Here is a 23,655-nt window from a genome sequence, read left to right on the forward strand (position 1 = left end):
TGCTTCTTTTCCATTTGCAAAGGTGATGGCTATATGCTGAAACATTAGTTTTGCCTTCAAAAGAAAATGCTTAAATTCTTGCCCTTATTCATAATCACATAGTTAACTACTCTGCAGCAAAGTAGCACTGGTCTGCTTTCTCGGCAAGGCCCTGTTAATGCAAGTCATTCAAGCTCATACTTCAAAGTCCATGGAGGTAATCTGGTGTATAACAGCCATGGATCTGGCTCATTTTTCACATGCTGTGAACGCCACTAAACATATACATACAAACCTTTGCTTTGCCACAAAGTTTCCTCATGACCTTGAAAAAAAGACTTTGGAACTTTCTTGTGCTGAAAATTATGAGAATGAAAATCTCTCTTCCCTCATCTGCTCTTTCTTGCTTGAATATGAATTATAGCATGTAGCGGGTTGAGTTCGAAACCAGGCAGAAACACCAATTAAATGTAGTGGTTTTGGTTCAAAATATTCATTACTTACTTATTTTCCTTCTGTGAGATAAGAATTAGGAGAAAAGCAAAGCAGGCACAAACCTTAAACAGTTGCAGTACAATGAAAGAGTTTTATTACTAATAGAATTAAAAGTAAAGAGACAATAACAAAACAAAATTAAAGCAAATCCCCCCCCCCCCCTCCAGCCAGCACTTCTCTCCTTTTACCTAGCTCACACAAGGGATAACAGAACATGGGATGTTAGTCAGTGTTCCAGTTCTTGAAAAGTCTCTCTCTTATGCTTAAGGGAATAAAAAGGTTTTTCCTTCAGTTGCACGTGGTTCCCAAACTGCCACCAACAGCAGATCCGCCCGGAAACAAACAATCTGCTGTGTGTAGAACATCTCTCCCATGAAAAATCTCACAGTTCCTTCACACTGCAAAACATGGGCCATCACATGGGGTTATTCATCTTTTTAAGGATAAGTTCTTTTGGCCTGCACACAAAGGCTCTTCTTCGCCACAAGTCTCTAGCAGCCTCTTACTACTATAAAGCCTGGCATCGGCATTTTTCACAATCTTCACAGGCACACGAAGATACTCCATCCCCCCATGTTCTTCAAATGGATTAAAGAGACAAACAGTTTGTGGTATTACAGTTTCTTACCACGGCATGCAAGAAGGTTTCTTTTAAGCTGCGCGCCAGAATCGTGGCACCGCCCTCTTTTCTCCTGTCGCCATTTCCAGCTCCGTCCCACGGGACTCACTTCTCTTTCTCTCTGACTCTGACGCCGCCATGCTGAAGGGTGTTTTTGTTCGGCCTTTACGGTGGGGAAAGCCTCGCTCCCTTTGTGCTGCTGGCTGCGTGGTGTCTTCTTCAGTTCAGCACGAAGTGTGCTGGCTGCAGACAGGAGGCTCTGCCGGCTCCCGTTGACTCCGCCGGCTCCGCATGGAGAGGAGAGGGACCTGCCGGTCCCCAGAAGCCGTGCTGGATGGGTTTAGCTGTGAGCAGTCCATGGCTGGTTTGAGCTGCCTGTGGCTCTGAGGCAGTCCCCTCCCAGCCACCCAGGGTCCGTGCTGCAGCGTGGGGAAAGGGGGAAAGGGGCAGTGGCCCCGGCCCGGCCCGGCGGGGCCGGGAGGCTCCGAGCTGCCCCCACCTCCCAGCAAGCGAGCTCCGACCAAAGGGGAAGTCCCGCCTTTCTGTGCGGTTTAAATATGTAAATTGTGAGAAGCGTAATTGGTCTTAAAGACTGTCCATCAACTCAGGGTCAACCCAATACATAGCAGAACAAGTTTTATTATACAGTAGTACATTGTATCATGATTAGGGTCTCTGCTGGAGCATTAAATATTACTATTCTATATAATTTTCATTTAAGCAACTGTTCTTGCTCTTCCATTGCCTTCCATGCTGGTCCTCTGTTTATGTGTGTGCATAGGTGCTTCATTTCATACTGCACAGACAGGTAATACTAAATTTCATAGTAATTTGAGCGTGTGTGTCTGTGTGTGTGCCACCCAAACGCAGAATCAACAGCAGAAGTTATTTGTGTTATCTAAAACTAATCTATTTATTGAACAGATGTTGGAGGGAGGATTGTGGTCTTTCTTCAGAGTGGCACTTTGATTGTTACTCCAATATATTCTTACTTTGCAAAGCCTTGGTAGAATTTCATTGATTTGATATGTTCATTGCAAATGAAAGTTTCAAATGCATATAGAAATTATCATAACAAGCACCAGTGTGTGTTCCTATTTGAAATTGATGAGGTTTTGAATTACCTTAGCCATGTATAACATTTTAGTGAAGTAAAAATGACCAAACTCATGATGTGAGTTTGGGAAGCTAGTTTATTCTGTTCTCCCCTTCTTCCCAAGCTCTTTGAAAGAAACACCTTCCCTCCATTTGTCCTGGGTCTTATTTGGCTGAATGTGTAGATTGTTTCTAAGCCTGACAGTCTGACATCTCTTTTGGTCTTTGGAATGATCAGCACTGCCCATGCTGCACCAGGGTCTGCAGGAGGATAGGCTGCTTTAGCCATGTGGTCTTGGGGCTCTGACTGATCATGTATTTTGATTTCTTATGTGCATTAAATCTATACCAAAGAAACCTTGAAGTTTATCTATCAGAAGATGACAGGTGTCTATTTGTCCCCTCCTTAAAAGTTCACAGGCTGCTATTAATGCTCTGAAAGGTGTTTTGCAGTCTGCTTGGCCTGTGGCTTCTGCAAGTATATTACTCTAAAAGCATGAATTAGGGAACATCCAAATACATATATTTATAATATACTAAAAGCATAGATTATAAGTGTCCAAGTGCCCATAATTATTCACTGTGTGTTTCATTCTTTTTGGGAAAGAGATTTGAGTCCTCCTCAAATCGCTGAATTTCTTTGGAGTTAATCGTTGTAGTGGTTTGGTCCAAAATACTCATGACTTACTTATTTACCTTCTGTGAGATAAGAATTAGGAGAAAGCAAAGCAGGCACAAAACTTACAAGAATATAAAGAAGTTTATTAACAGACCTAAAAGGAAGGGGAAAAAAAAAATCAGAAAAATCATACCACACCTTTCCCCTATCTCCCACTGTAAAAAGACAACCCTTGAGATGTTCAGTCTGTTTACCACTTCCATAATAACCTTGTTCAGTTCACTTAGGGAGAGGAGTCTCTCTTGCTCATGCTATGGAGCCATCTCCACAAGAAGTTCTCTCATGGCTTCAGTATCACAATGAGACAGCCGCCCGGGTTGGTTCTCTGCTCGCATGTGAGAGTCCTTTCCCCAACTTGCAGCTTTTCCCGCAACTTCTTTTGAGGGCCCAATCTTGAGCTAATGGGGTACCATTTTAAGGTTGAGCTGTTCAAAAAACAAAGGTTCTCGTCACCCATCTCTGGGAGCATCTTCATCTCTAGGAATAGAGGCCCTCCCCCTTCCCTGGTAGCAAAAGGGTCCTCATCATCTTCATCTCTAGGATTATCTCTGGAAGCATCTCTAGGAACAGAGGTCTTCTCCTTCCCATTTGGAGCCAGAGTCCTTATCACTTCCGTCTCTCCCTGTTCAAACTTCTCATCAAATTACAGCTGCTTCAGCATTTGCTTATTACAGCACAGGTGCTTTTGCTTACAAGTTGAACACTCCACCCCCCATGCTGTCATGAAATTACAACAGGTACTCTGATATATCATAGTCCATCACCACCATAGCTTTTACAACAGAATTTCAGCTTTAAGCATCTCCTCTTTCTCCTCCCTCAGGATTTCAGCTCTTCTTTCTTTACTTGATGTCTGCAGGCTCCATCTGTTCTGGAGGAAACTTACAGCACTAAAAGGGTTAATCTCACCCAGGCCTTGCAGGTGGAATTTCACTTATCTCTGTTGGTCACATGATCTTTGCTGGGCAGCGGGCAGCTTCAGCTGAATCTTCAGCCGCACTGGAGAGGGGGAGCCGGGCTGTGCCGTCTGCACATAGCAGGGATGTGGGGGGCTGCGGGTGGAACAGGGCCCATCAGCTCCAGGATGGCTTTGTCCCGACCCGGGCCTGGCCAAGCGGGGCCCAGCCCAGCCCCACTGGGGCCCCGTACAGGCCCAGCCCAGTGACCTGTCCCCCAGCTGGAAGCAAGAGAGAGCTTTCCCGAGGTTTGTCTATTCTTAAATGTGGACCACAGAGGCGGTCAAAATTTTAAGTGGCTTAAAAAATTGCCAATATTCAAACTAGGCACTTGATAGGTTCTGTCAGATCATAGAGGAAGCTGTAAGCACCTCTTTGCAAGAAAATCACTTCTGGAGTTATGCTAACCCATGACAATCGTTTATATGAGTGTGTGCACAGGTGCATGAAGACAGCAGTTTCCAGCAATGTGACATCAGAGTTTTGTCTGGAGTTGCATGTGCAACTTTTTTTTCTTAAAATCTGTGGGGAATCTTTAGGTTTTGGATGGTTTAGAAAAGGCTATCAAAATGCAGAGTAAAAAAATGAGAAAAGATGTGGATGGTCAGCAGCATTCAGTGCTCAAACTTGCAATGTAATAACCATAGGGCAAAAAGTCATCCAGCAAGGGACTCCCACAACTGTGAAGTGACACAGCATACTGGATGGAGAAAAAGAAATAATTTGAACTTTGTTAAGGTATTCAGTATGCTAATATTGGGTAAATCTTTAAAAGAAAATGTTACTGATTGAAAAGAAACTATATGAAGAAGCTCTTTATTACGCCAGTGCTATCAACTGAAGCCAATGACTAGCCTGAATTAGAAACAGAGAAATTTTCAAGAACCTGAGCCTGTCATAAAAAAAAAAAATAGGCAATTATTTTTCTTGATTTCTACTGGGATCTTAATCAAACTCTTTGATTTCTGCTGGGGAAAAAAGTCCAAAAAAATGCCCCTCTGAGACATGCAAACTTACAGTAGCTGTTCAAAAGCACCAAAGTCATTGCAGTATTTTTGATCTGCCTTGAACATACCTCAGAATTTTAGGGACAGCCAAGATGTCAGGACCAGCTTTTTTATCCATATTCTGCAGGAGCTGAGGAGATACATGGGTGAATTCATGCAACATGAATTACTATAGTGAAAGCCGTAGTACTTGCAAGGAGAAAGCAAATCCCTCACCAGGGTGAAGTGAATGTGCAGCTCAGAATACTTGTGGTGCCTGTCTGTGAAAACATGATGCAGTGCACCTTTCTGGTCAGGTCTGCTGTCTGTGCTTGCTACTGCACAGCAGACGGGGTCCTGCAGCGTTCTCAGAAATCAGGAGGAGTTAAGGGCAAGAAAGAAGGCAAGGTGGTAAATCTGACTGTAGCAGAAGGAGATGGAAAGACTAGAGGCGAAGACAAAGGAAGATAAATGAAACGAGAACTTTGAGATCTTTGCTTACAGTAATTTTATTTTATAGAACTTTAAACTTTTTTAAAAGGTAGGAAAATTTCTTACCAATGTTACCTGTGTGTACATGGCAGGCGAGGGACTTAGGTAGTAAGAAAAGTAATGTGCTGAGGGTAATGCTGGGGACTGCAGCACCTATAGACTTGGCAGTGGGGTAGATTTGAGAAAACTTGCTTAGATGTGAGGTGCTCATGCCCTGATAGCTGGAGGAGGAGAAAGTGCTTTTAAGTTTTATTTATATTCCATGACCTCTTTTGAAATCTTTTTAATGCCTTGAGCCTGGTTTCCTTAACGTGTAGACTTGCACATTTCTGCATGGGAACCTTGCAGATTTTTTCATTTCCTCACTTTCTTATTTTTCACTTTTGTTTGTTTGTTTGTTGTTTTCTGTTTTTTGGTTTGTTTTGTTTGGTTGGTTTGTTTTTTTATCATCCCTATTACTCCTCTACTGCAGTATGGCCAAGGTGCTCTCTTCTCCTAAGTCTATATGCTTAAATGCCCTGCACAATCTTCCTACAATCTTTTCACACAGCTCACATTTGGTAACTGAACACAGGGCAGAACTTAACGGGGGGAAAAATAAATGTGGTGAGGGTCGAAGCTTTTCTTAAACTCTTTCTCTGAACACTAAGCAAATGAATAAGAAACAAAGCCACAGGCATTCTGTCTGTAATGGGAGTCAAATGTGATCAGATATGGCTAGGCAGGCTAGCCCTCTCCTTTAGACATTTTTTCTCACTTTCTAACAGCCTGGAAGTGAATCTGTCTTTCAACCAGAAACCTGTGTTAGAAATGATCTTTTAAAAGCAATGTCATCTGCAGGAAGAACCCACGACAGATTAGTTATTGGGGAAAAATAAGTGACTTAGTGCGACTTTTAGGAGTTCCACTTTGAAAAGAAGTGAAAGTTAAGGAGAGGAAGTGCCAGAAAGCAAAGTTTTTCTTCTTGCCTTCCATTATAGCTGCAATTTCATCCTATTTTAAGACTTTTCCCGTCTCTGGCTTGTCAGCATCTGTATTCTGTCACACAATTTTATTCACTAAGAATAAATATGCCATAATTAGCTGAAAGATGAGTCTCATAATGACAGGTATAGAGGTGTTTTATTTGCTAAGACTTTGTGCCCAGAGGAAAAAAATTACATAATATGCCAAGCAGGCTTACAATCTGAAATCTAAATGTATCAATCTGATTATTTAACCATGATTAGGGTATTTTGACTTAGTTCCAGTATCCTTTGACATTTCAGGTGTTTGCAGCCCTAGCCAAAGATGAAGATGTGTTTAACCGTGGTTTTTATTGCTGGCATTTGAAGAGATGTTTGAAAGAGATCTGTTTGCATGAGATTCCCTCATGGAATCCCATGTTTGCAACTGTATTATTTTGCCCTGCTACTAGATGCTTTTACCTGGAGCAGTGCTCCTAATACAGTAGAAATCAGCTGACAATCATGCTTGAGGAAAGAGACCCCTTGATGTATTTTATTCCTTGATGTAATGTGCCTGGAATGATACAAATTCTATATAAAAGTTTCCATTCCAAAGTGCTTTAGTTTATTTTAAAGCATTTACATGGTCTTGTTCAGTGTTGTGGTCAAGACTTCCCTTAAAAACTGTTGCAGAGTTTTGGTTTTGGTTTTTGGTTTGGAGTTACTTTGTAATTTTCCTTCTGTTCAGACCAATTGTCTCTCCTCTCTTGAAAACTCATCCACAGCTTTCGTTCCACAAACATTCCTTTTTTTATGCACGTTAATACATGGATTGCAATTGCACATGCATAACCTACATATAGACTTGGAATAAAGAATCAGAAAATAAATTACTAATCCAGTAATGGTTGTAGACTTTACAAGTACATATTGTGTTATTAATGGTTATGGTATCAAGTGCAAAGGGAGTAATTGCAAATTAAACCCCAGAGCAAGACAGGAATGAGCCTCACCTTGCAAAAGGGAGCAAATTAGAGGATCTGCTGGTTTCTTCCACTTGGGCTGATATCCCCCCTTTGCTAGGACATCAGTTCTCCTGCAGGAAACATCCCCTTTCCACATCTCTGAATCTCACATGTTTTGCAACACTCCAATCTACTCTGTAATTAAGAGCTTCTCATTTTAATTTAGTTTTGTCTTCTAGGGAGGTTCTTGAAAATAGTAACTTCTATTCAACACAAATTTCCCAAGTCTTCTTTATACTTACGCTGTGTATGCAGCAGGTGAGCAGTGATCATTTTTATCACCAGAGAGTAGAAGAATACCCCAAAGACAGATTGAGTAGCTATCACTGTAATCATGCATCAAGTGTTTAATTGTTGTAGGTTGTAATTGGCTGTAGGACATTCTAGAGTAATAACTTCATTAGAAACTAAAATTTAATTTTTAGTTTCACCACTTTTGTATTATTTTATTACTGTTTTTCTAGTGCACTAATCTGAGTTTTAAGAAAATCAGTTCAAAATGTCTTGGGAATCATTTACAGTTTCATAATGCTTTGGTTCTGCCTAGGAAAAAACAAATGTAACTTTCAGATAAACATAAAAGCTCCAGCTGTTTTCCCCCAGAACTTTTATTTCCATAATAATTGCTTTTGGAGATAATTTTACAAGAAGAAGCATATAATACGTGGAAATATTTAAGAATAGGTTTACAATAATTCTATTGCTGTAAATACAAAGACTGGTTTTCATGCCTCAGTAACTGCTCCAGAGGTCTTATATGTTAGGGGGAAAAAAAGGAAAAGAAAGCTCTAGGAAGCAGCCCAGCTTCCCAGTGCCAACTTGGCCATCTTGGGGACCATTTCTGGAAGACAATTTGGTTTTTTTCAGAGTTTTCTGGACTACTAAATTAATGGAAGGCCTGATCTGATTTCTTGCTTTTCCCTGAGCATCTTTGCAGGAGCTTGATGGCTACTTCTGTGAACAAGAACTCCAGTAATATTGGTAGTGCCTGTCTCCTTTTGGGCTTAGTGCCTTGACTTAGTGGTAGGGTATTTACATAGCTCAGCCTCTCACTGGGAATATCTTGTCTCTCCTTAGAAGAGCAGACATCTTTGCAACCTCCATCATATGAATTTTGGCTTCTTAGATTGTGAGTTTGCATTGGCTAAAACCAGAGGGCTCTACATGAGCCCTGGTGTTTTTTGAAGGTGTCTGTATCCTGCTGTGTGACTGGAATGAACTGCTGAATCTTCCTAGCCAAAATAGCCCACCCTGTGATGTTAGTGTTGGTGGCTAAATATGCAGACTCGATCCATTGATACCTCTTAACAAGTTGCCATGGGAATGTTGAAGGGAATGAGCTTGTTATCCTCACTTTGTGTTTCTTTGACTAGCCCCTGGTCCAGCTGTAATCTGTCCAGGTAGCCAGAGATCTGGCTGCTCCAAGGGGGTTGTGCTCTCCACTGGGCTCTGCCCAATTTCTCACACTTGTGCAATGGAATAAAGAGCCTGCACTAACATCATCATGGGAGAAGAGCACTGCACTATCAAATGATGCTCCTGGCTTTGCAGCACATGGGAAAATAAATGCTCTTTAAGACTCTAAAAGTGAAGAAGTTGAGTAATGTTATGTGGAAGATTTCTTTTGGGTAGTACGTGTCCTTTTATGCTTGCCCCTGTGAGTGACATGCAATTTCGGTGTGGCTGCACTTCTCTTGGATGAAAGGATTTGTGTAACTCACAGAGGCAATCCTTACATTTAACAAAGCCGGTTCTCTTATCTTTTATGATTCATGTCTCTCACTTCAAACCATCTGTCTTTCCATCTCAATAAAAAGGTGATTCCTTAAAATAATTTTGCCAGTCACCCTGCCTGCTTTCTTGCCTTTTTCCTTCCTGCTTGAAATCCCACTAATTTGGTTTCTTCCAACACCAGTGGCTTCCTAATCTTTTGCTTTTGCAATGAATCACCCTTCCATCTTCTGGTTTCCCACTCTTCCTTCTCCAAAGCATCCCTGTATGCTAGTTTTTGATTGATGAGTTGTGTGAGAGTGATGCAAATGGAAATAAGAGGAAATCAACTTCAGGTAGTGATGGATTTTCATGTTGCAACTTAATATATTCAGATTTGCATAGTACCTGGTTGTACTTCTAAAAAGCTGGCTTTAGACATGGTCCTAAGTGGAGTATGTGAAATCTCCTCAGGAATGGCATCTCAAATTTTCAGCTCTGACTTGTTGAGTTTCTGATCAACAGAAAAATAACTATTATTTAATGCACCCTTTTCCATCCAGAGTATTTCTTTCATCCAAATGGTGGTGTTTTAGCATCTTGCTCAGTATGCTGTGCAAGACCTTAACGAGGTAAGGGAGTGGTACTAGGAGCCCATGCGAGAAACGGGGCTGAAATGTGAGGAGGATGCCTGTGTGCTGATGAAGGGCTCAACCTGCAGACCAGACTAGTGAGCAGCTGTGGCAGCATCTGTCTGCAGGATTGAGCAAGGACTTGCCTCCTCCTTTCCCTCCATATACGGGGTCTGTAGGTGGCTGGCTTGCACCAGATCCCTGGTTTTTAGGTGGCAAAGCTGGGTGCCTATCCCCAGAACTGTGTCTGTCCAGAAGCAGTGTGCTGGAGCAGGGACCAATGCCAGACTTTTCCCAGATCACATCCGGGCCATGGAGCTGTGGGAGCAGGGCTGCTCAGGGTACCCTGCTTGGGCTACCAGGGGCAAGAAGAGTGTGTTCTCACAGAGAGATTTTCCTGTGATTTTAAATTCAGCTTCCTCCACAGGTACAAAATGCAGTCTTTCCAAAGCAAGCTGTGTCAGGGCTGTGTTTCATAACCACCAGGGGAAAATCGTTACAGGGGATGAAAAGGTAGAATTATTGATTGAGTAGCATGGAGGGCAAAGTATAACCTTTCTTTTGCTCATAAAAATACTGTGATTTTTCTCTGTTGTCGAGTAACTTAGGTACATCTTAAAACTAGCCAATACGGAATTTTTCCCTAAAAACTCAGTTCTTTACAGGTATATTCACACAGTAAAAATATGACATTAAAACAACTAGCAATTACAACTGTATATTTTGTAAATTTTCACACCCAAAGATAGAAATAATTTGTTAATACTGGTGACTAAACAGGTTCTTCATTTTCCTGTTCTGGTTCCCATGCATTACACCTGTTTTTCACAAGGACAGCTTTTTATTTCAGTCAATGGAGCTAACAATGCACACAGCAAAGGACATTGTTAGAATTCATTGTATTTTAAAACGATGTGTGACATGCCAACAGTTGTAATTCATTCTTTGGCACCAATCCCTGACACTTCTATTCCTGTAAGAAAGGGTACTGTTTTTCAGTTTTTTTAGGAGGAAGATTACTGGAAACATTCTAAATGAGAAAGGTAGAAGAGGGAAAGAAGGTGGTCAGTCTTCTGACCATACTGAAGAAAGTCCTTTGTGGAACTGTTTGGGTTTTTTAATGTTTTAAATAACAGTTGTGCTGGGGTTCATCTTGGCTGGGTATTTACCTTTTATAACTCAAAGGAAATGGATAAAATAAGCACAAAAATCACAGATACAGTCAAGAAACTGCCACAGGGCCAAAGTCTTCAAGTAGAAAGCTGAGCAGTTCAGATGGGACAGACCACTTATTTCTGTTCCTGCACAAACTTTATTCCCTTTAAGAGTCTTAACCTCTGCTTCCTCTTTCTGCAGCTGTCAGCTTTGCTCACAGCTCGCCTGTATGAGAGGGTTACACAGGTGTCTGAGATCCCAAACTGCAGCTCCGTCAGTGATGACACCTCTTGCTCGTTGGTGTGTATCACTTCAGCAGCAGATTACCTGGAGGGAGGCACGTTAGGTACATCTGTACACCTACAACCAGAGCAAGCCAGCTCTAGTGAAGAGAGGCTAGAAATCTGTCTGTGCATACAAGCCCCTAAGATCACAACTAAAACAAAGAAGCCCGAAAGGATCAGTAATGATGACACAAAACATAAAATAACAACGAAAAAGCCAAACCAAGCTTTTATACAACACCTAAACTTGCAAGGGGACTGTTTAATTGGGAGAGTTGTCACTGTCTGCTGTGACAGTGTATCAGGACTTGAAGGATTCTACATTCAGGATTTTGTTATAAAACATTCTCAGTAAGAAAGATAACCTCTGGTTTAACTGTATTCAGTGTGTTTATTCTAAAATGTAGTGAAAAATGGCTGATGCTTGACTGATGATGTTTTGTTGGTTTGATTGAATAATTCCTTGTAGCAGTAGGTAGCCACTGGCCATCCTCTCATATTGTATTCTCGCTAGCCAGTGATTTATAGTGACTAAAAAAAATACTGATTTAGAGTCTTCTTCCTACTGTACTTTGGTACCACTTTAGCTTTTGATTTAGTTGAAGTCTTTAGGGATTTTCCAAAAATAATTCTCTAAATCTTATCCTTCATTATCCTGCATTTAGCCTGTGTTTCAGGACATATAAAATCCTGACTGTATGTGCATTTTTGCCTAAGTTACTGACCGCTTCTCAGCGACCTAATTAACCTGTCTGATAGACACTACAGCCCACCAGTGCTGCAGTGTTTTGGCTAATTAAAATGTGCTTTTAGTTACAGTGTTTGCAGCAAATCTCTGAGGCATTCAGTTACTGGCTTGTATCATGTGCTTTTAGAAGAGCAGAATCTGTTTAAACTTGCATAACAGTTTTTTAGGATAACTTGTGGAGGATCTTTCAACAAAGGCATGGCTTGCTTAATCTGAAGAGTAAGCTGATGTTCCCAGTGCAAAGATGTCTTAGTGCTGAGCAGGTCTGTCACCAGGTCCTCAGTTATCCTGCCAAGCGCAGCAGGGTCACTGGGATGAATAAACAGCTTAAGAAAGGGAAGGATTAGCCCCATTAACCTCAACAGCAGGGTTTTCAAGCTCCAATGCTACAAGTGCTGGGGCAGGCAGGCATCTCACCCTGCTGCAGCCACAGACTGCCCCATCACTGTTGCCAGTCACCACAGTGCGTAGCAATTCTTCTGCAGTTTCTGTAACAGGGAAAAACCAGCAATGATTCGGTTTGTTTTCTTAGATGTGACTGCCCTCTCTGGGCTTCAGAAGTAATTTCCAAGTAGCCAGTGCTACTCCCATGCACTCCCTGGGCCCCACTCCATTGCCAGCACCTCTGCAGAATGCTGCACACAGGTCATGTCCCAGACCAAACCACCAGGCTCTCTTCCAGACTGGCTTTAGCCCAGGCTGGTTCACAGTCCAGTCTGGATGGTGCAGGGTGGAGCAGAGAGAGAGCTGCAGGGAGTGCAAGCAGGCAGCTTTCTGCAAGTGTAACCTGGTCCCATCAGGCAGGGACGGTGCTAAGCAGGGTAAGGAGTGCCAGCCCTCAAGATTTACTGTTTCTCCCACAGTATTCTCCTGGAGAAATTGGCTGCTCATGGCTTGGACTGGTTCACTGTTCATTTGGTAAAAAAGCATCTGGGTGACTGGACCCAGTGAGTGGTGGTGAATGGAGTTCCATCCAGCTGGCAGCCGGTCACTACTGGTGTTCCCCAGGGCTCAGCATTGGGGCCACACCTCAAATCCTGTATCCAGTTCTGGGCCCCTCACTACAAGGACATTGATGTGCTGGAGTGTGTCCAGAGAAGGGCAGTGGAGCTGGTATACAGAGTGCATGTCCTATGAAGAGCAGCTGAGGGAGATGGGGTTGCTTAGTCTGGGGAGAAGGAGGCTCAGGGGTAACCTTATTACTCTCTAAAACTACCTGAAAGGAGCCTGTAGCCAGGTGCGGGTCACTTCTCCCAAGTAACAAGTGACAGGATGAGAGGAAGTGGCCTCAAGTTGTGTCAGGGGAGGTTTAGATTGGATATTAAGAAATATTTCTTAATGAAAGGGTGGTCAGGCATTGGAACAGGCTGCCCAGGGAAACAGGGGAGTCACCATGCCTGAAAGCATTCAATAGGCCTGTGGATGTGGCACTTGGGGACACGGTTTAGTGGCAGACTTGGCAGTACTGGGTTAATGTATAGACTCAATGATCTTAAAGATCTTCTCCAACATAAAAAATTCTGTGATTCTTTGCTATCTCAGGCATCTGACATGGTTTTTCTCCATACATTCAAGCCCGATGTCTCTAATTTCCTAATCATCAGGGTTGTGACAGATCTGCAAGAAAGCTGAGCCTAAAATCGATGCACAGCTTGCTGGCTTCTAAGTGCTTATGTAATTTTCTGTGAGATATCCACAGTGTTCAGCTCATGTCTAATTGTTGCAATTTCTGGATAGAATACAGTGTCCCTTTACAAGTCCCAGGAACCTTGAAAACCATTTTAAGTAGCCTATTTGAGTATTTCTGTATTTTCTCTGATAAAGGACGTTGTTTGATGCAGTTTATTTTTATGGCAGTCAAGCCTCATGTTTAATTGGGCCCTTTATGCTTCAAGGCTTTCTGTTTGGCTCATGTGGTATTGGATTGTGTAGTGTTCGATGCTCCTTTGCTTCTTTATATTCAGTACAAAAAAAGCAGATATCTGAAATGCAGCTCACTGGACACACCTGAAAATCTAAGGAGACAGCAGCAGCGGCAGGTTGCAGACTGTTCCCTTCCTGCAGGCCATTTCTATCTGTGTAAAACTGTGCAGCCCTTTTTGGTAGTGGTAGCACTGGCGTTGTCAGTGGTTTCAGTAGAATTTGGCATTGTCATTCCAGGGATGCTACCATCACCACCAAGTGCAAGGTGATGGAGAATCAGATCTGGGAAGAAGCAGTAGTGAAAAGGACCAGTCCAGTGGCTGTGGTGGCATTGTTTCATGTTCTGTGGGTCTTTTTGGACACTACTCCAATTTCTAGGACTGGAGGCAGAATAAAACACTCATCAGTACTGCTGTCACACATGGTAAATGAAAAAGTAAAACAACAGAACATGGTTGTAAACAGGGCTTGCGAGTTTCATCAGCAGAACATTAAAACCCAGCTCTTAAGTAGATTAGAGCTGGTTTATGTTCTGGATTAAAGCACATGCACGCACAGAGGTACACGTAGGCTACAGCAAGTGCCAGAGCTTTGATACCCACTTTGTCACAGCAGTGCCACTGATGACATGGTCACCCTCTTTAGTTACGGAAGAGCTTCCTTGGGCTCTCTTCTGTCTGTCCACTCACAGCAGACACTGCTATACACATTCTTCTAAATTAGATGGCAAAATGCTGATTGTTTCTTCCAATCTGTCAGCTCCCTATGCATCTAAAAAATATGGCCCTAACAGAGGGAGGGGTTTTATTATTCTTAAAATCAACAAAGTTCTGTATAGAATGAAAAATATGATGCTTTCATGGAAGGTTGCATATTGCACCTGCTGTTTTTTCGTTACTTCCCAAAGCAGCTAGGAAATATCACAAAACGGATGAATACTTTTATTTTGCTTTTCCTTGTCATATACACACACATTTGTTGGAAGTCTGTTAGGATATCTGCCATGGTTCTTTGGCTGCCAGTATCTTAAAGCATTGGTAAACTATGGAAATAGTACATGGTTTTTCAGGGTCTCAAATTGCTTTTAAAATTGGGTCTACCTGAATCCTTCTTCTGTAATTGAAAATTGAAACTGGACTTGGTTCAGTTGTGTTCAGAGGTACTGAGGCAAGTAAAAGTTTGAGATAGACTGGGAGAAATCAGAATCATGACAGTAGCAGGAATGATGAACTTACTTTTGTGAGAGAATGAGAGTCTGCTGTAATCCTGGTCACAGACTCCTTTTGCCAGCTGTTCTTTGTGCTTTATCTTTTGAGCTGACATTTCGCAGGAGCTAGATGTATCATGTATATACACACATCCATGTGAGAGGGAAACAAAATCAAGTCAGGGTGATACCAACTCTTTAGAAGAGATTAGAGATTGACAGGACACAAAGTAGGTACCGATATCATCTCTGGAGAAAGTGATTAGACTTGAGAGGGACGAGGAGATAATGCCTGTATCTCAAAAATCTTTCTGTTGTGGTGCTGCGTGGCACAGCAGCCTTGTTTTAGTGTCTCACCATGCCACGTTAGAACGTTTCAAAAACCTATCTCAAATATCTAAGCAGGTGAGAAGGGGCTTTGTGTCCCTGTGCACTGGGAAGCAGGCACAGCCAACATCTGTCCATGGTTTGGCCCTTGGCTGTCCTAGCTCCCCCGTGTAACTGCCAAAATATCCTTGGCTTTGTATTGTGGCATCCCAGGTCACTGGCAGCAGTAGACAGCTTGAAATGAAGGCAGGTAGCTTGGCTATGTTTTCCAGCTCAGTGTTTCATTAGTCTCCCTGGCATCTGCAATGGAGGAGGTCTTGAAACATCAGAAAGAAGAAAGATCTGAGAGATGGGAGGGAAGGCTTTGCTTTCCCCAGCATGTTCCTGGAATTACTGAGCAACAGAAACACTCTTGCTGTACATGGAAGACTGTCAAGTAGCATTTCTGGACAGTGAAACTTTTATGTAACAGAGGCAGCAGCAGATTTTACTTGAGTGCAGTGATACCTTTTTTTCTATAAGATTTCTATCTGATGTAAAACTCATAAGTGTAATGAAAACATCAGCTCAACTTTTTCATCAGTGGTCACAACAGAAAAGTGAATGTCAGGAAGTAGGAGGAAAATAGGAAGGGAAACAGGAAACATCACTATGCTACTGTACAGGAGAGGTTAATCATAAAGTAACGTTTTAACTCCATCCATTAGCTCCACTAACTCAGCAAGGAGGAGCCATTTACCAAATTTCTGATTCAGACAGTGCTGGAAGCTGGTTATGTGTGCTTGCTCTGTCCCTGTATACCTCCCCCTGCATCTCCTTCTGGCTGCTGCTGTTGCAGGTGGACCTCTGATCTCACCCAGCACAGCTCCTTCTTGTATATTGTCACGGTTCTCAACACTTCCAGGGCAAAGTGGAAATCTGTCTTTCCACATTTTAACTGTTGGAACTGTCTCCATGAAAAATGAAAAAAAAGTGTAAATAAAGCCAGGGGGGTAAGCTAAATATTGAAGTTATGCAGTTTACAAAGTGCTCTAATACCACATGAATGATGGCAGAATGAGTGATGCCAGTGATGAATGCCAGAAAACTGTCAGGGTAGATGGGGCTGCTGTCAGGTGCCTTGGAAGTGGCCTGTTTGACTGTTGCAAGGAGCTATTAGAGGGGCAGCTGTGAGGAAATTTAGTACAAACTAGAGCCCAAAGCAATCTTACATCAAAGTGTTGAATTACAGAGGTTGTCACTGTAGTTTTAATTGGCAAAAATCTGCTGTGACTTATTCTCCAGGCAAGCACATTAACTTGCAGTTGAACAGATTTCTTTGTCCATGATTTGGTTTAACGCATGATGAAAACAGTTGATTAAATTGTGATTTACCAAATTGCTGTATCTCATATTTTTTTAACTGATTAGAACATGTGCCCATACAAAAGCAAGGGCAGGAGGAAGAGGAAACAGGAACAGCTCCGTGACATACAGCTGTGATTTTGTGGAAGGAGGGGAGGAGGAGTTTCAGAGAGGCGCTTCTGAGGTTGTCAAGGTTACAGGTGCTTCTGTAGGTGAGTGGCTTGGGCATTCTCTACTGAGAATTGGCATCAGCTGTTTCCTTCTGAGATAACAAAATTTGCATTTTAATTAGGTTGTTGCCTTTGTCAACACTGAAGCATAGCATCTAAGTTGTTGGAAACTTTCCACAGGACCAGTGTAAGTATTAAAAAAAAAAAAAAAAATTACAACAGCAGTGTTTACCCCAATAATATTTTGAAACTTTTTTCATTTTTTAAGTGTTTCTAAGATGAGGATCTCTTTATAATTGCTCAGTGAATTAACCATTCAATCTGCCTTCCTCCTTCTTTAGATCCCAGTAAAAAAGTTGCTTTTGGAAGCTAGGATTCAGTGTTTCAGATTCAGGGAAGCCAAGAGCTGCATGCCAGTCTGGTGCTCAGTGTGAGAACCGAAGATTTGCACTGAACTTGCTGCTTTGAGACATCGCTGCAATGGCAGCAACTGTGCCTTAGCCCTGGGAAAGAAATCTGTGCTGATACCAGCATGGTATGGCTCGAGTGGAGTCTGACAGCACCAGTTGTATACTTCAGGAAAACAAACGATGTCGTGGTAAATTTCAAGCTGTACTCAGAATTGATACAATATGTCATAATGAATTTTCTGCCAGGTTTAAGAGTGATAGAGCAAGATCTTCATCTGCTGTGAAGAAGTGCAGCACCACTGACTGCCTTAGAGCTATATAAGTGTACACAATTGGGGATGGGGCCAGGAGGTTTATACTGCAGAGCAAACAAGCCAGTGCTGCACTGAGCAAGTACCAGGTGCTGAAGTTGGGCAGAGTAGTGATGTTGTCAAGAAGGAGCTCAGAAAGCAGGCAACCTCCTTTTTAGACTAAGGTGAACAAATTCACTGCTCCTGCAGCAGCAGCATCTAGTGAGAAAGGCCACTGCTGCTGTGGGGTTGGAACAGCCACGATTCACTCGGAAATGCTTTTCATGTGCTAGGCCAGGTCATATTGCAAACTTGGAAACTCAAAAATGGCTCACCTTTTGAAAATCTTGCTATATCAATATAAAATGCCCTGTTTTAAGTAAAGCAGTAGTTTCAGCAAATGCCTTGCCATTGGGGCAACTCGTCCACTCTGAATGTGGAGGAAACACATTTCTGCCTCTCTCTTCTAAGGGAGACTGAGGAAATGGCATTCAGTGGCTTTCAGAACCAGGCTTTGTGTGCCTGCTGTGCCTCCTGGCCTTCCCACTGTCTGTTCAAAATCATCCATTCCTCATTTTCCCTACTGTCCTTTTAGACTGGCAGAGAATCATTAGCAGCTTCATCATCACTGTCCCTCCAACTGGACTTGATGATCCTTGTGGGTCTCTTCCAGCTGAGAGTATTCTGTGACTGTGTGACAGGCAGGGGCCAGGGCAGGGCTGCTGGAGGCACAGGGGAGCCAGAGCAGCCCTTCACCAAGGGTCCCACCAGTGCTGTCCCACATATACTCCATCACTGCACATCAGTCCAGCCATGTAAGTCTGGGTTCTGTGACTGCTCCTCAGAGGAAGAGGAAAGGGACAAGCATTCCCTGCTTGGTGGGAAGGGAGGCACAGGACACCAAGAGCCGGAACAAGCTCATGCAGCTTCAAAATCGAATGAGGGTTTGGGGTGAAGCTCAGAGCTGTTTTCCCTAGAAGTCTGAGAGTTTGGAGAAATAATAAAAGGAGAGTTGTGGAATTATTTTCCCGTGTTTGGACACTATATTGCACTGACATTTATGTGCATGATGTTGCAGTAATCCAGTCAGTTCAGCCTTTTCATTGATGACCTTTTCTGTAACATTACCCACAATGTTGTGCATGATATTGCAGAGAAGAAGGTGAGGGCAAGGATGCCACTTGACTGTTGTCAGCTTAAGTACGATGCAAGATTTGCAGTTACTGTAATGATGGGTGCAAAAGCAGAACCAGAAAATGGGCAATTTTCTAAGGAAAAGTTCCATGGTACTAAAACAGCATTTGTTGCTGCCATTTATTTTTTTCAGGTCCCTTTCCCAGGTAGATGGTTATTGCTCTTCTGTGGATTTACCAAAGCAATGACTTTCCCCCATATAAAATAGTTTAGCAGTTGAGGTCTAACTTGTTGAATCTTTATATTAAATAATTTTCTGATGTAAAAAGGACTCGTCACGCATGACATTAAAGTGTTGCTAATTGTGACTGGAGGCATTTACATGCTGAATCCGAGTGAATTATATTATGTGTGTTGCACCCTTTTTACTTCATTCCCTGGTTGGTTTTTATAACCAAGTATAACCTATAACATTTGCTTTTCCAGAACGAAATAAATCCTGTACAGGAGATTGACATCACTTTTGTTCCTCCGGTTTCTTTCAAATAGTGTTTAAATTTCAAGTGGTCTTGCAGGTTTCATACAAATTTTCTATGGAAAGTAGATTCTGCTTTTAATATTTTAACTCTTTATATCATATAGCTTTGTAAATCATGGGGCTGTTACAGTCCAGCATGCAAAACATCCAGGTATCTTTACCTAATGTGCAGGTGAACTCATCTTGGGATAAAACTTTATTAGGTGCAAGAAGAATATGTATTTCACTGAAACAGAACTATACAGATCAACATTCAAATATTTTAAACACTGAGGACAGCATAGTGAGCTCTGCTTTATCTTGGTTGAAACCCAGGGTACCTCCCAGTGTGCAGTGGGGACTCAGGAGCATTGCTTCCACCCCAAAAGTCCTCCTTCCAGTGTTTCCAGCTCAGTAATACTTTGCATGGACAGATGGAGGGGCTGAAAACACAGTAGTATCACAGTAACATTAGGACAGTAAAGTCAGTGATTTTACATGAGATATGCTCTATTTTGCTGCACATTCTGTATCCAAATGGGCAGGAAGTCACCCAAAATTGTGCAGGAAGCCACGTGTTGAAGATAATTGTCAAGTCAGTTCCAAAACTGGAATAGGCTGCCCAGGGAAATGGTGGAATCACTATCCCTGGAAGTGTTGAAAAGGTATGTGGATGTGGCACATGGGGATATGGTTTAGTGGTGAACATGGTGGTGCTGGGTTAACAGTTGGACTCAATGACCTTAGAGGTCTTTTCCAACCTTAATGATTAAAATGATTAAATATTCAGAGCATTAAGGGGTACCACTTGGGGAAGCAAATTTCTGCAAGTCTTGCGGGTCTCTTCTGGAGATAACTCTTCAGTGAGGAAAGGCTTTCTTTATGGCAAATTTGGCATCTAATTCTCAGGCTGTTGTGTGCACACAAAGACATAACTTGTTTCAAAGAGACAACTATTGAAACTGATTTCTGAACTCTTTGGTTTGTGCTTTAAAATGCGTGGCCCAGGAGGTGGGCTACATTTCTGTAGAAGAAGAAGCCATGCTCTTTGGTGCTGGTCTTGGAGTAAACCCTTAGCAGTGGAAGACTGAGCCTATGTGGGATATATTTATTCGTATGGTAAACAGGCAGGCAGTCAACAAGTGCTTTGTGCATCCATAGCCTTGAAGAATTTCAGCAGTACCAGATCAGTGTATCCTGGCCCCTGCTACAAATCCTGCCCTGATGACAGTGGTGTCAAAGTGCTGTGGAGTGGCCAGGCTGTGCCTGAGCAGCTGCTGTGTGTGCTCATTAAATGGAAGGGCCGAGTTCCACTGGGGGCATATCAGCAGATAAATACATGGTTGGAGGGTTTAATGCTGCTCTGCAAGTGCATGTGGATTTTCAAGGCAGAAATAGACTTCTTTTTTGACATAAATATAGATAAAACAGCCCTCACAGCCTTCTGCTTTTTGAAAGAACCAGACTGGTCTTCGGAATGTTGTGCTGGTGGGTTTTTCTCCTGTTTCATCCTTGGAAATGAAGTGATTTCAGTGTGCTATGAAAAGGGGCGTTTGTAGACTTACTGACTTACATAAAATGGAATATTTCATTTTTTACATGAAAAGTGTCCTCACTCAGAAGAGGCTAAAGCTATTCCACTCTGCTGGAAAAAGAAAGGGAGCTAATGTGATACTATGATTACTACAAAAACTAAAATGCTTGTTTCCTGTGGGAAAAAAGTAATAAAATGTGTAAGTGGTTCTCTAGTAGCTTACAGTAGGACTGTTGAATTATCAACAGCTGGCATTTTCTCTAGCTTCAATCTGTGTTCATCTGCACCATCAGTGTGTGCCCTGGTCTCTGGCACAGCTGCAGGTTGCAAAAGGTTTTATTGCACCTTCCCATGTGGAGGGCAGGGACAATCTGTACCAGAAACCTCCAGCTGCTTTGGAGGGCAGGGTCCTTGCATTCTTGGCTGCTTTTATGCCTTGTACACGATGCCCATGTTTGTTCAGCGTGCCCAGTGTTACTCACTCTGTGGGAGGTTTTCCATGCCCAGGTCTAGGATTGTGCTAGGATGGATTGCAGTGTGCTGTGGGTGTCACATAATGAACTCTCTCCTTCTTTTAGGCCCGAACTGCTTTGCAGAAACCCTTGTCATTCCAGCAGGCCGGGAGGTGAAAACTGATGAATGCACTATATGTCACTGTACTTACGAAGAAGGCACTTGGAGGATTGAACGGCAAGCGATGTGCACTAGACATGAATGCAAGCAAATATAGGAAATCTACAAATCTACGGACTTCTCGTGGTTTTTATAAAATATCCCACAGCAGAGAGCACGCGAGATGACCCAGGGAAATCCTAATGAGAAGATTCTGGCAAGGAGCAAAGAATAAAATACTGATATTTTGTTTTTCAAAGTAACATAATACTGCAAAGCAAAGAAGTGCATATATTTAAAACGTTTGGACATAAGAATACCTGTCTTAAATGTGTTATTTTCACAGTGAGTACACTAAAATACACTATAAAATATTCTATGTATTTCTATAATACCATTATAGAGCTTAAAAATAAATGTTTTATATAGACATTACAGATTAAAGTATCATTGCCTCTCTTCTTGTATACATGTGCCATGGCTAAAACATTACATTTCTGTTCCAGTTTCACTATACGAGGGTTTTCTTGTGTGGTTTTTTTTGGTTCTGTTTTGGGTTTGGGGTTTTTTGCTTATTTTGAGTTTATTGGGGCAGGCAAGAGATAGCACATGACAAAACTTTGACATTCTCATTTTTGGAAAAAAGAGGAGTAGAATTTGCTTTCAGAGAACATGTGTTCTTTTATGAACATAAATTTGCTGTAATGTTGAGGTGGGTCAGCTCCATATCTTAGTTTTATTTGTGCTCCTGTCTCCTGCTCCACAGCCAAGACAACTTAGAGCAGTGTTATGAAACTGGTCTCTGATAGCTGCTGCTATAGATATTTATTGAGACAAATTTGATTCTTAATATTCATTTCAGACATAAATTTATCAGAGGGACAAATATCTCTTTGATATAATATGGCATCACCAAGCTGGTGGAAATGATGGTAAGTAACCGCAGAGCATCATTAATGTGATGCATAATGGATATGGAGAAGTGCAGCTTGGGAGGGCTACAGCAGCCAAACAAGCCTTCAGTGATGTGGCTCCACATTGCTAAATTGTGGGTAGGAGAGCTGGTTAGTAGCTGCACCATTCCCTAGACCCTGCTCCTGCCACCTTGTTTGAATGTGGCTCAGCATTTTGTTTGGCAGTGTATACAGGGTCTGTGACACTCTATTAAAGTGAAAGGTTTAAAACTCCATCTTTGAATCCATCAGAGGATTTCTAGTACATAGTCTGAGCCTGACTACATGTGAGGTGAATCACATCTCCCTGCTTCAGCCACCCACAGCCTTTGCTTAAATTCATTTCAGTTTTAGTTTAGTTTATCACCAAATCCAACAATACGTCAGCTTTGAATACCTGTTAGGGCAGCGGCTCAAGAAACATGGATTTGCTTTTAAGCTTTTGCTGGAGGGAAGATTTGATGAATCAATATCTGAAGCCAAAAGACTGTTGCTTAAATTCCCACTTACTCTTTGCTAGTTTCTCCTGTGCTGTAACCTGGTTACCAGCTTTACATCCATACAAAGTAAGACTTTCTGCTGCTTCTGAACACTAAGGGACTTTTGCCAGTGACTTCAGTGGATCCCAGTTATCACCTCATGTCCTTACTTTGAGCATATTTCTATCCCTGTGAGTTATTTGGGAGTAAAGGATGTATGTTTTGTCTAAAACTTGCGATAAAGTATATATATCCATTTCATAAGAATCGTAGTCATATGGCAGAAAGCTAACTCCTAAGTCAATCAGACTCGTGCCTCATGGCTACACGGGCTTCTGCTTACTGAAATCAAGTGTCTGCACAGCTCTGAGAGAGTGCCATGAGTGCAAGTGGTCTTCCATGCCTGGCTTCTCAGACAAGTGGAAGTACCCATGTAGGAATCAGCCATGAAACGAGAAGGGAAGGTGAACTTGCAACTCAGCGTGGGATTGGCTTTCTGGGTAGGCTGCTTGGTGTCTCTAAGAGACGTGTGTGTTTTCAGTGAATGGTGAGAAACTCACCATTTTGTCTTTCAGTGTATGGCCATAATGAGTCTGTTTTTGGAAATCTCACCTCAGACTAGTCACACTTTGCTTCTCCCTCACTGAAGGCTCTTGTTAAGCCTTATGCCATTTCCTAGGCAAATTTCTGCTCTCTTAGGCAGTTCTTTTTGTTGAAGTAGTGAGTACAAAATCAAAGGGTTAGCTTCTAGTGTAGCTTTTATAAATATTTTCTATTGCACATTTTTACAAAAATATTTTTCTGTCTTTCAGTCCTGGTACCAATGTATTAGTGCCATTTTTACTCTAGTAATAGGATGATCCTTTCAATTGCATGTGAAATTACCCAGGCATGTTCATCTTGACATTCAGCACTGTGGGTGGTTTCTTAAAGAGATTATATTTTGAGATTTT

General features: G+C 42.1%; 1 protein-coding gene across 2 annotated transcripts in view; it reads left to right on the plus strand.

The window, feature by feature from the left end:
• The window catches only part of VWC2 (von Willebrand factor C domain containing 2), a 58,847-nt gene extending 37,130 nt beyond the window's left edge, over window positions 1-21,717 (plus strand). For both annotated transcript variants that reach the window (XM_082278098.1, XM_082278099.1), the window contains exon 4: window positions 21,237-21,717. In XM_082278098.1, the coding sequence (XP_082134224.1) occupies window positions 21,237-21,388 (152 nt within the window). In that variant the 3' untranslated portion in view covers window positions 21,389-21,717. The remainder of the gene's footprint in view (window positions 1-21,236) is intronic.
• Window positions 21,718-23,655: the final 1,938 nt, after the last annotated feature.

The sequence above is a fragment of the Coloeus monedula genome (assembly GCF_965178545.1).
Source record: "Coloeus monedula genome assembly, chromosome: 1".
In the NCBI taxonomy this organism is placed as follows: Eukaryota; Metazoa; Chordata; class Aves; order Passeriformes; family Corvidae; genus Coloeus; species Coloeus monedula.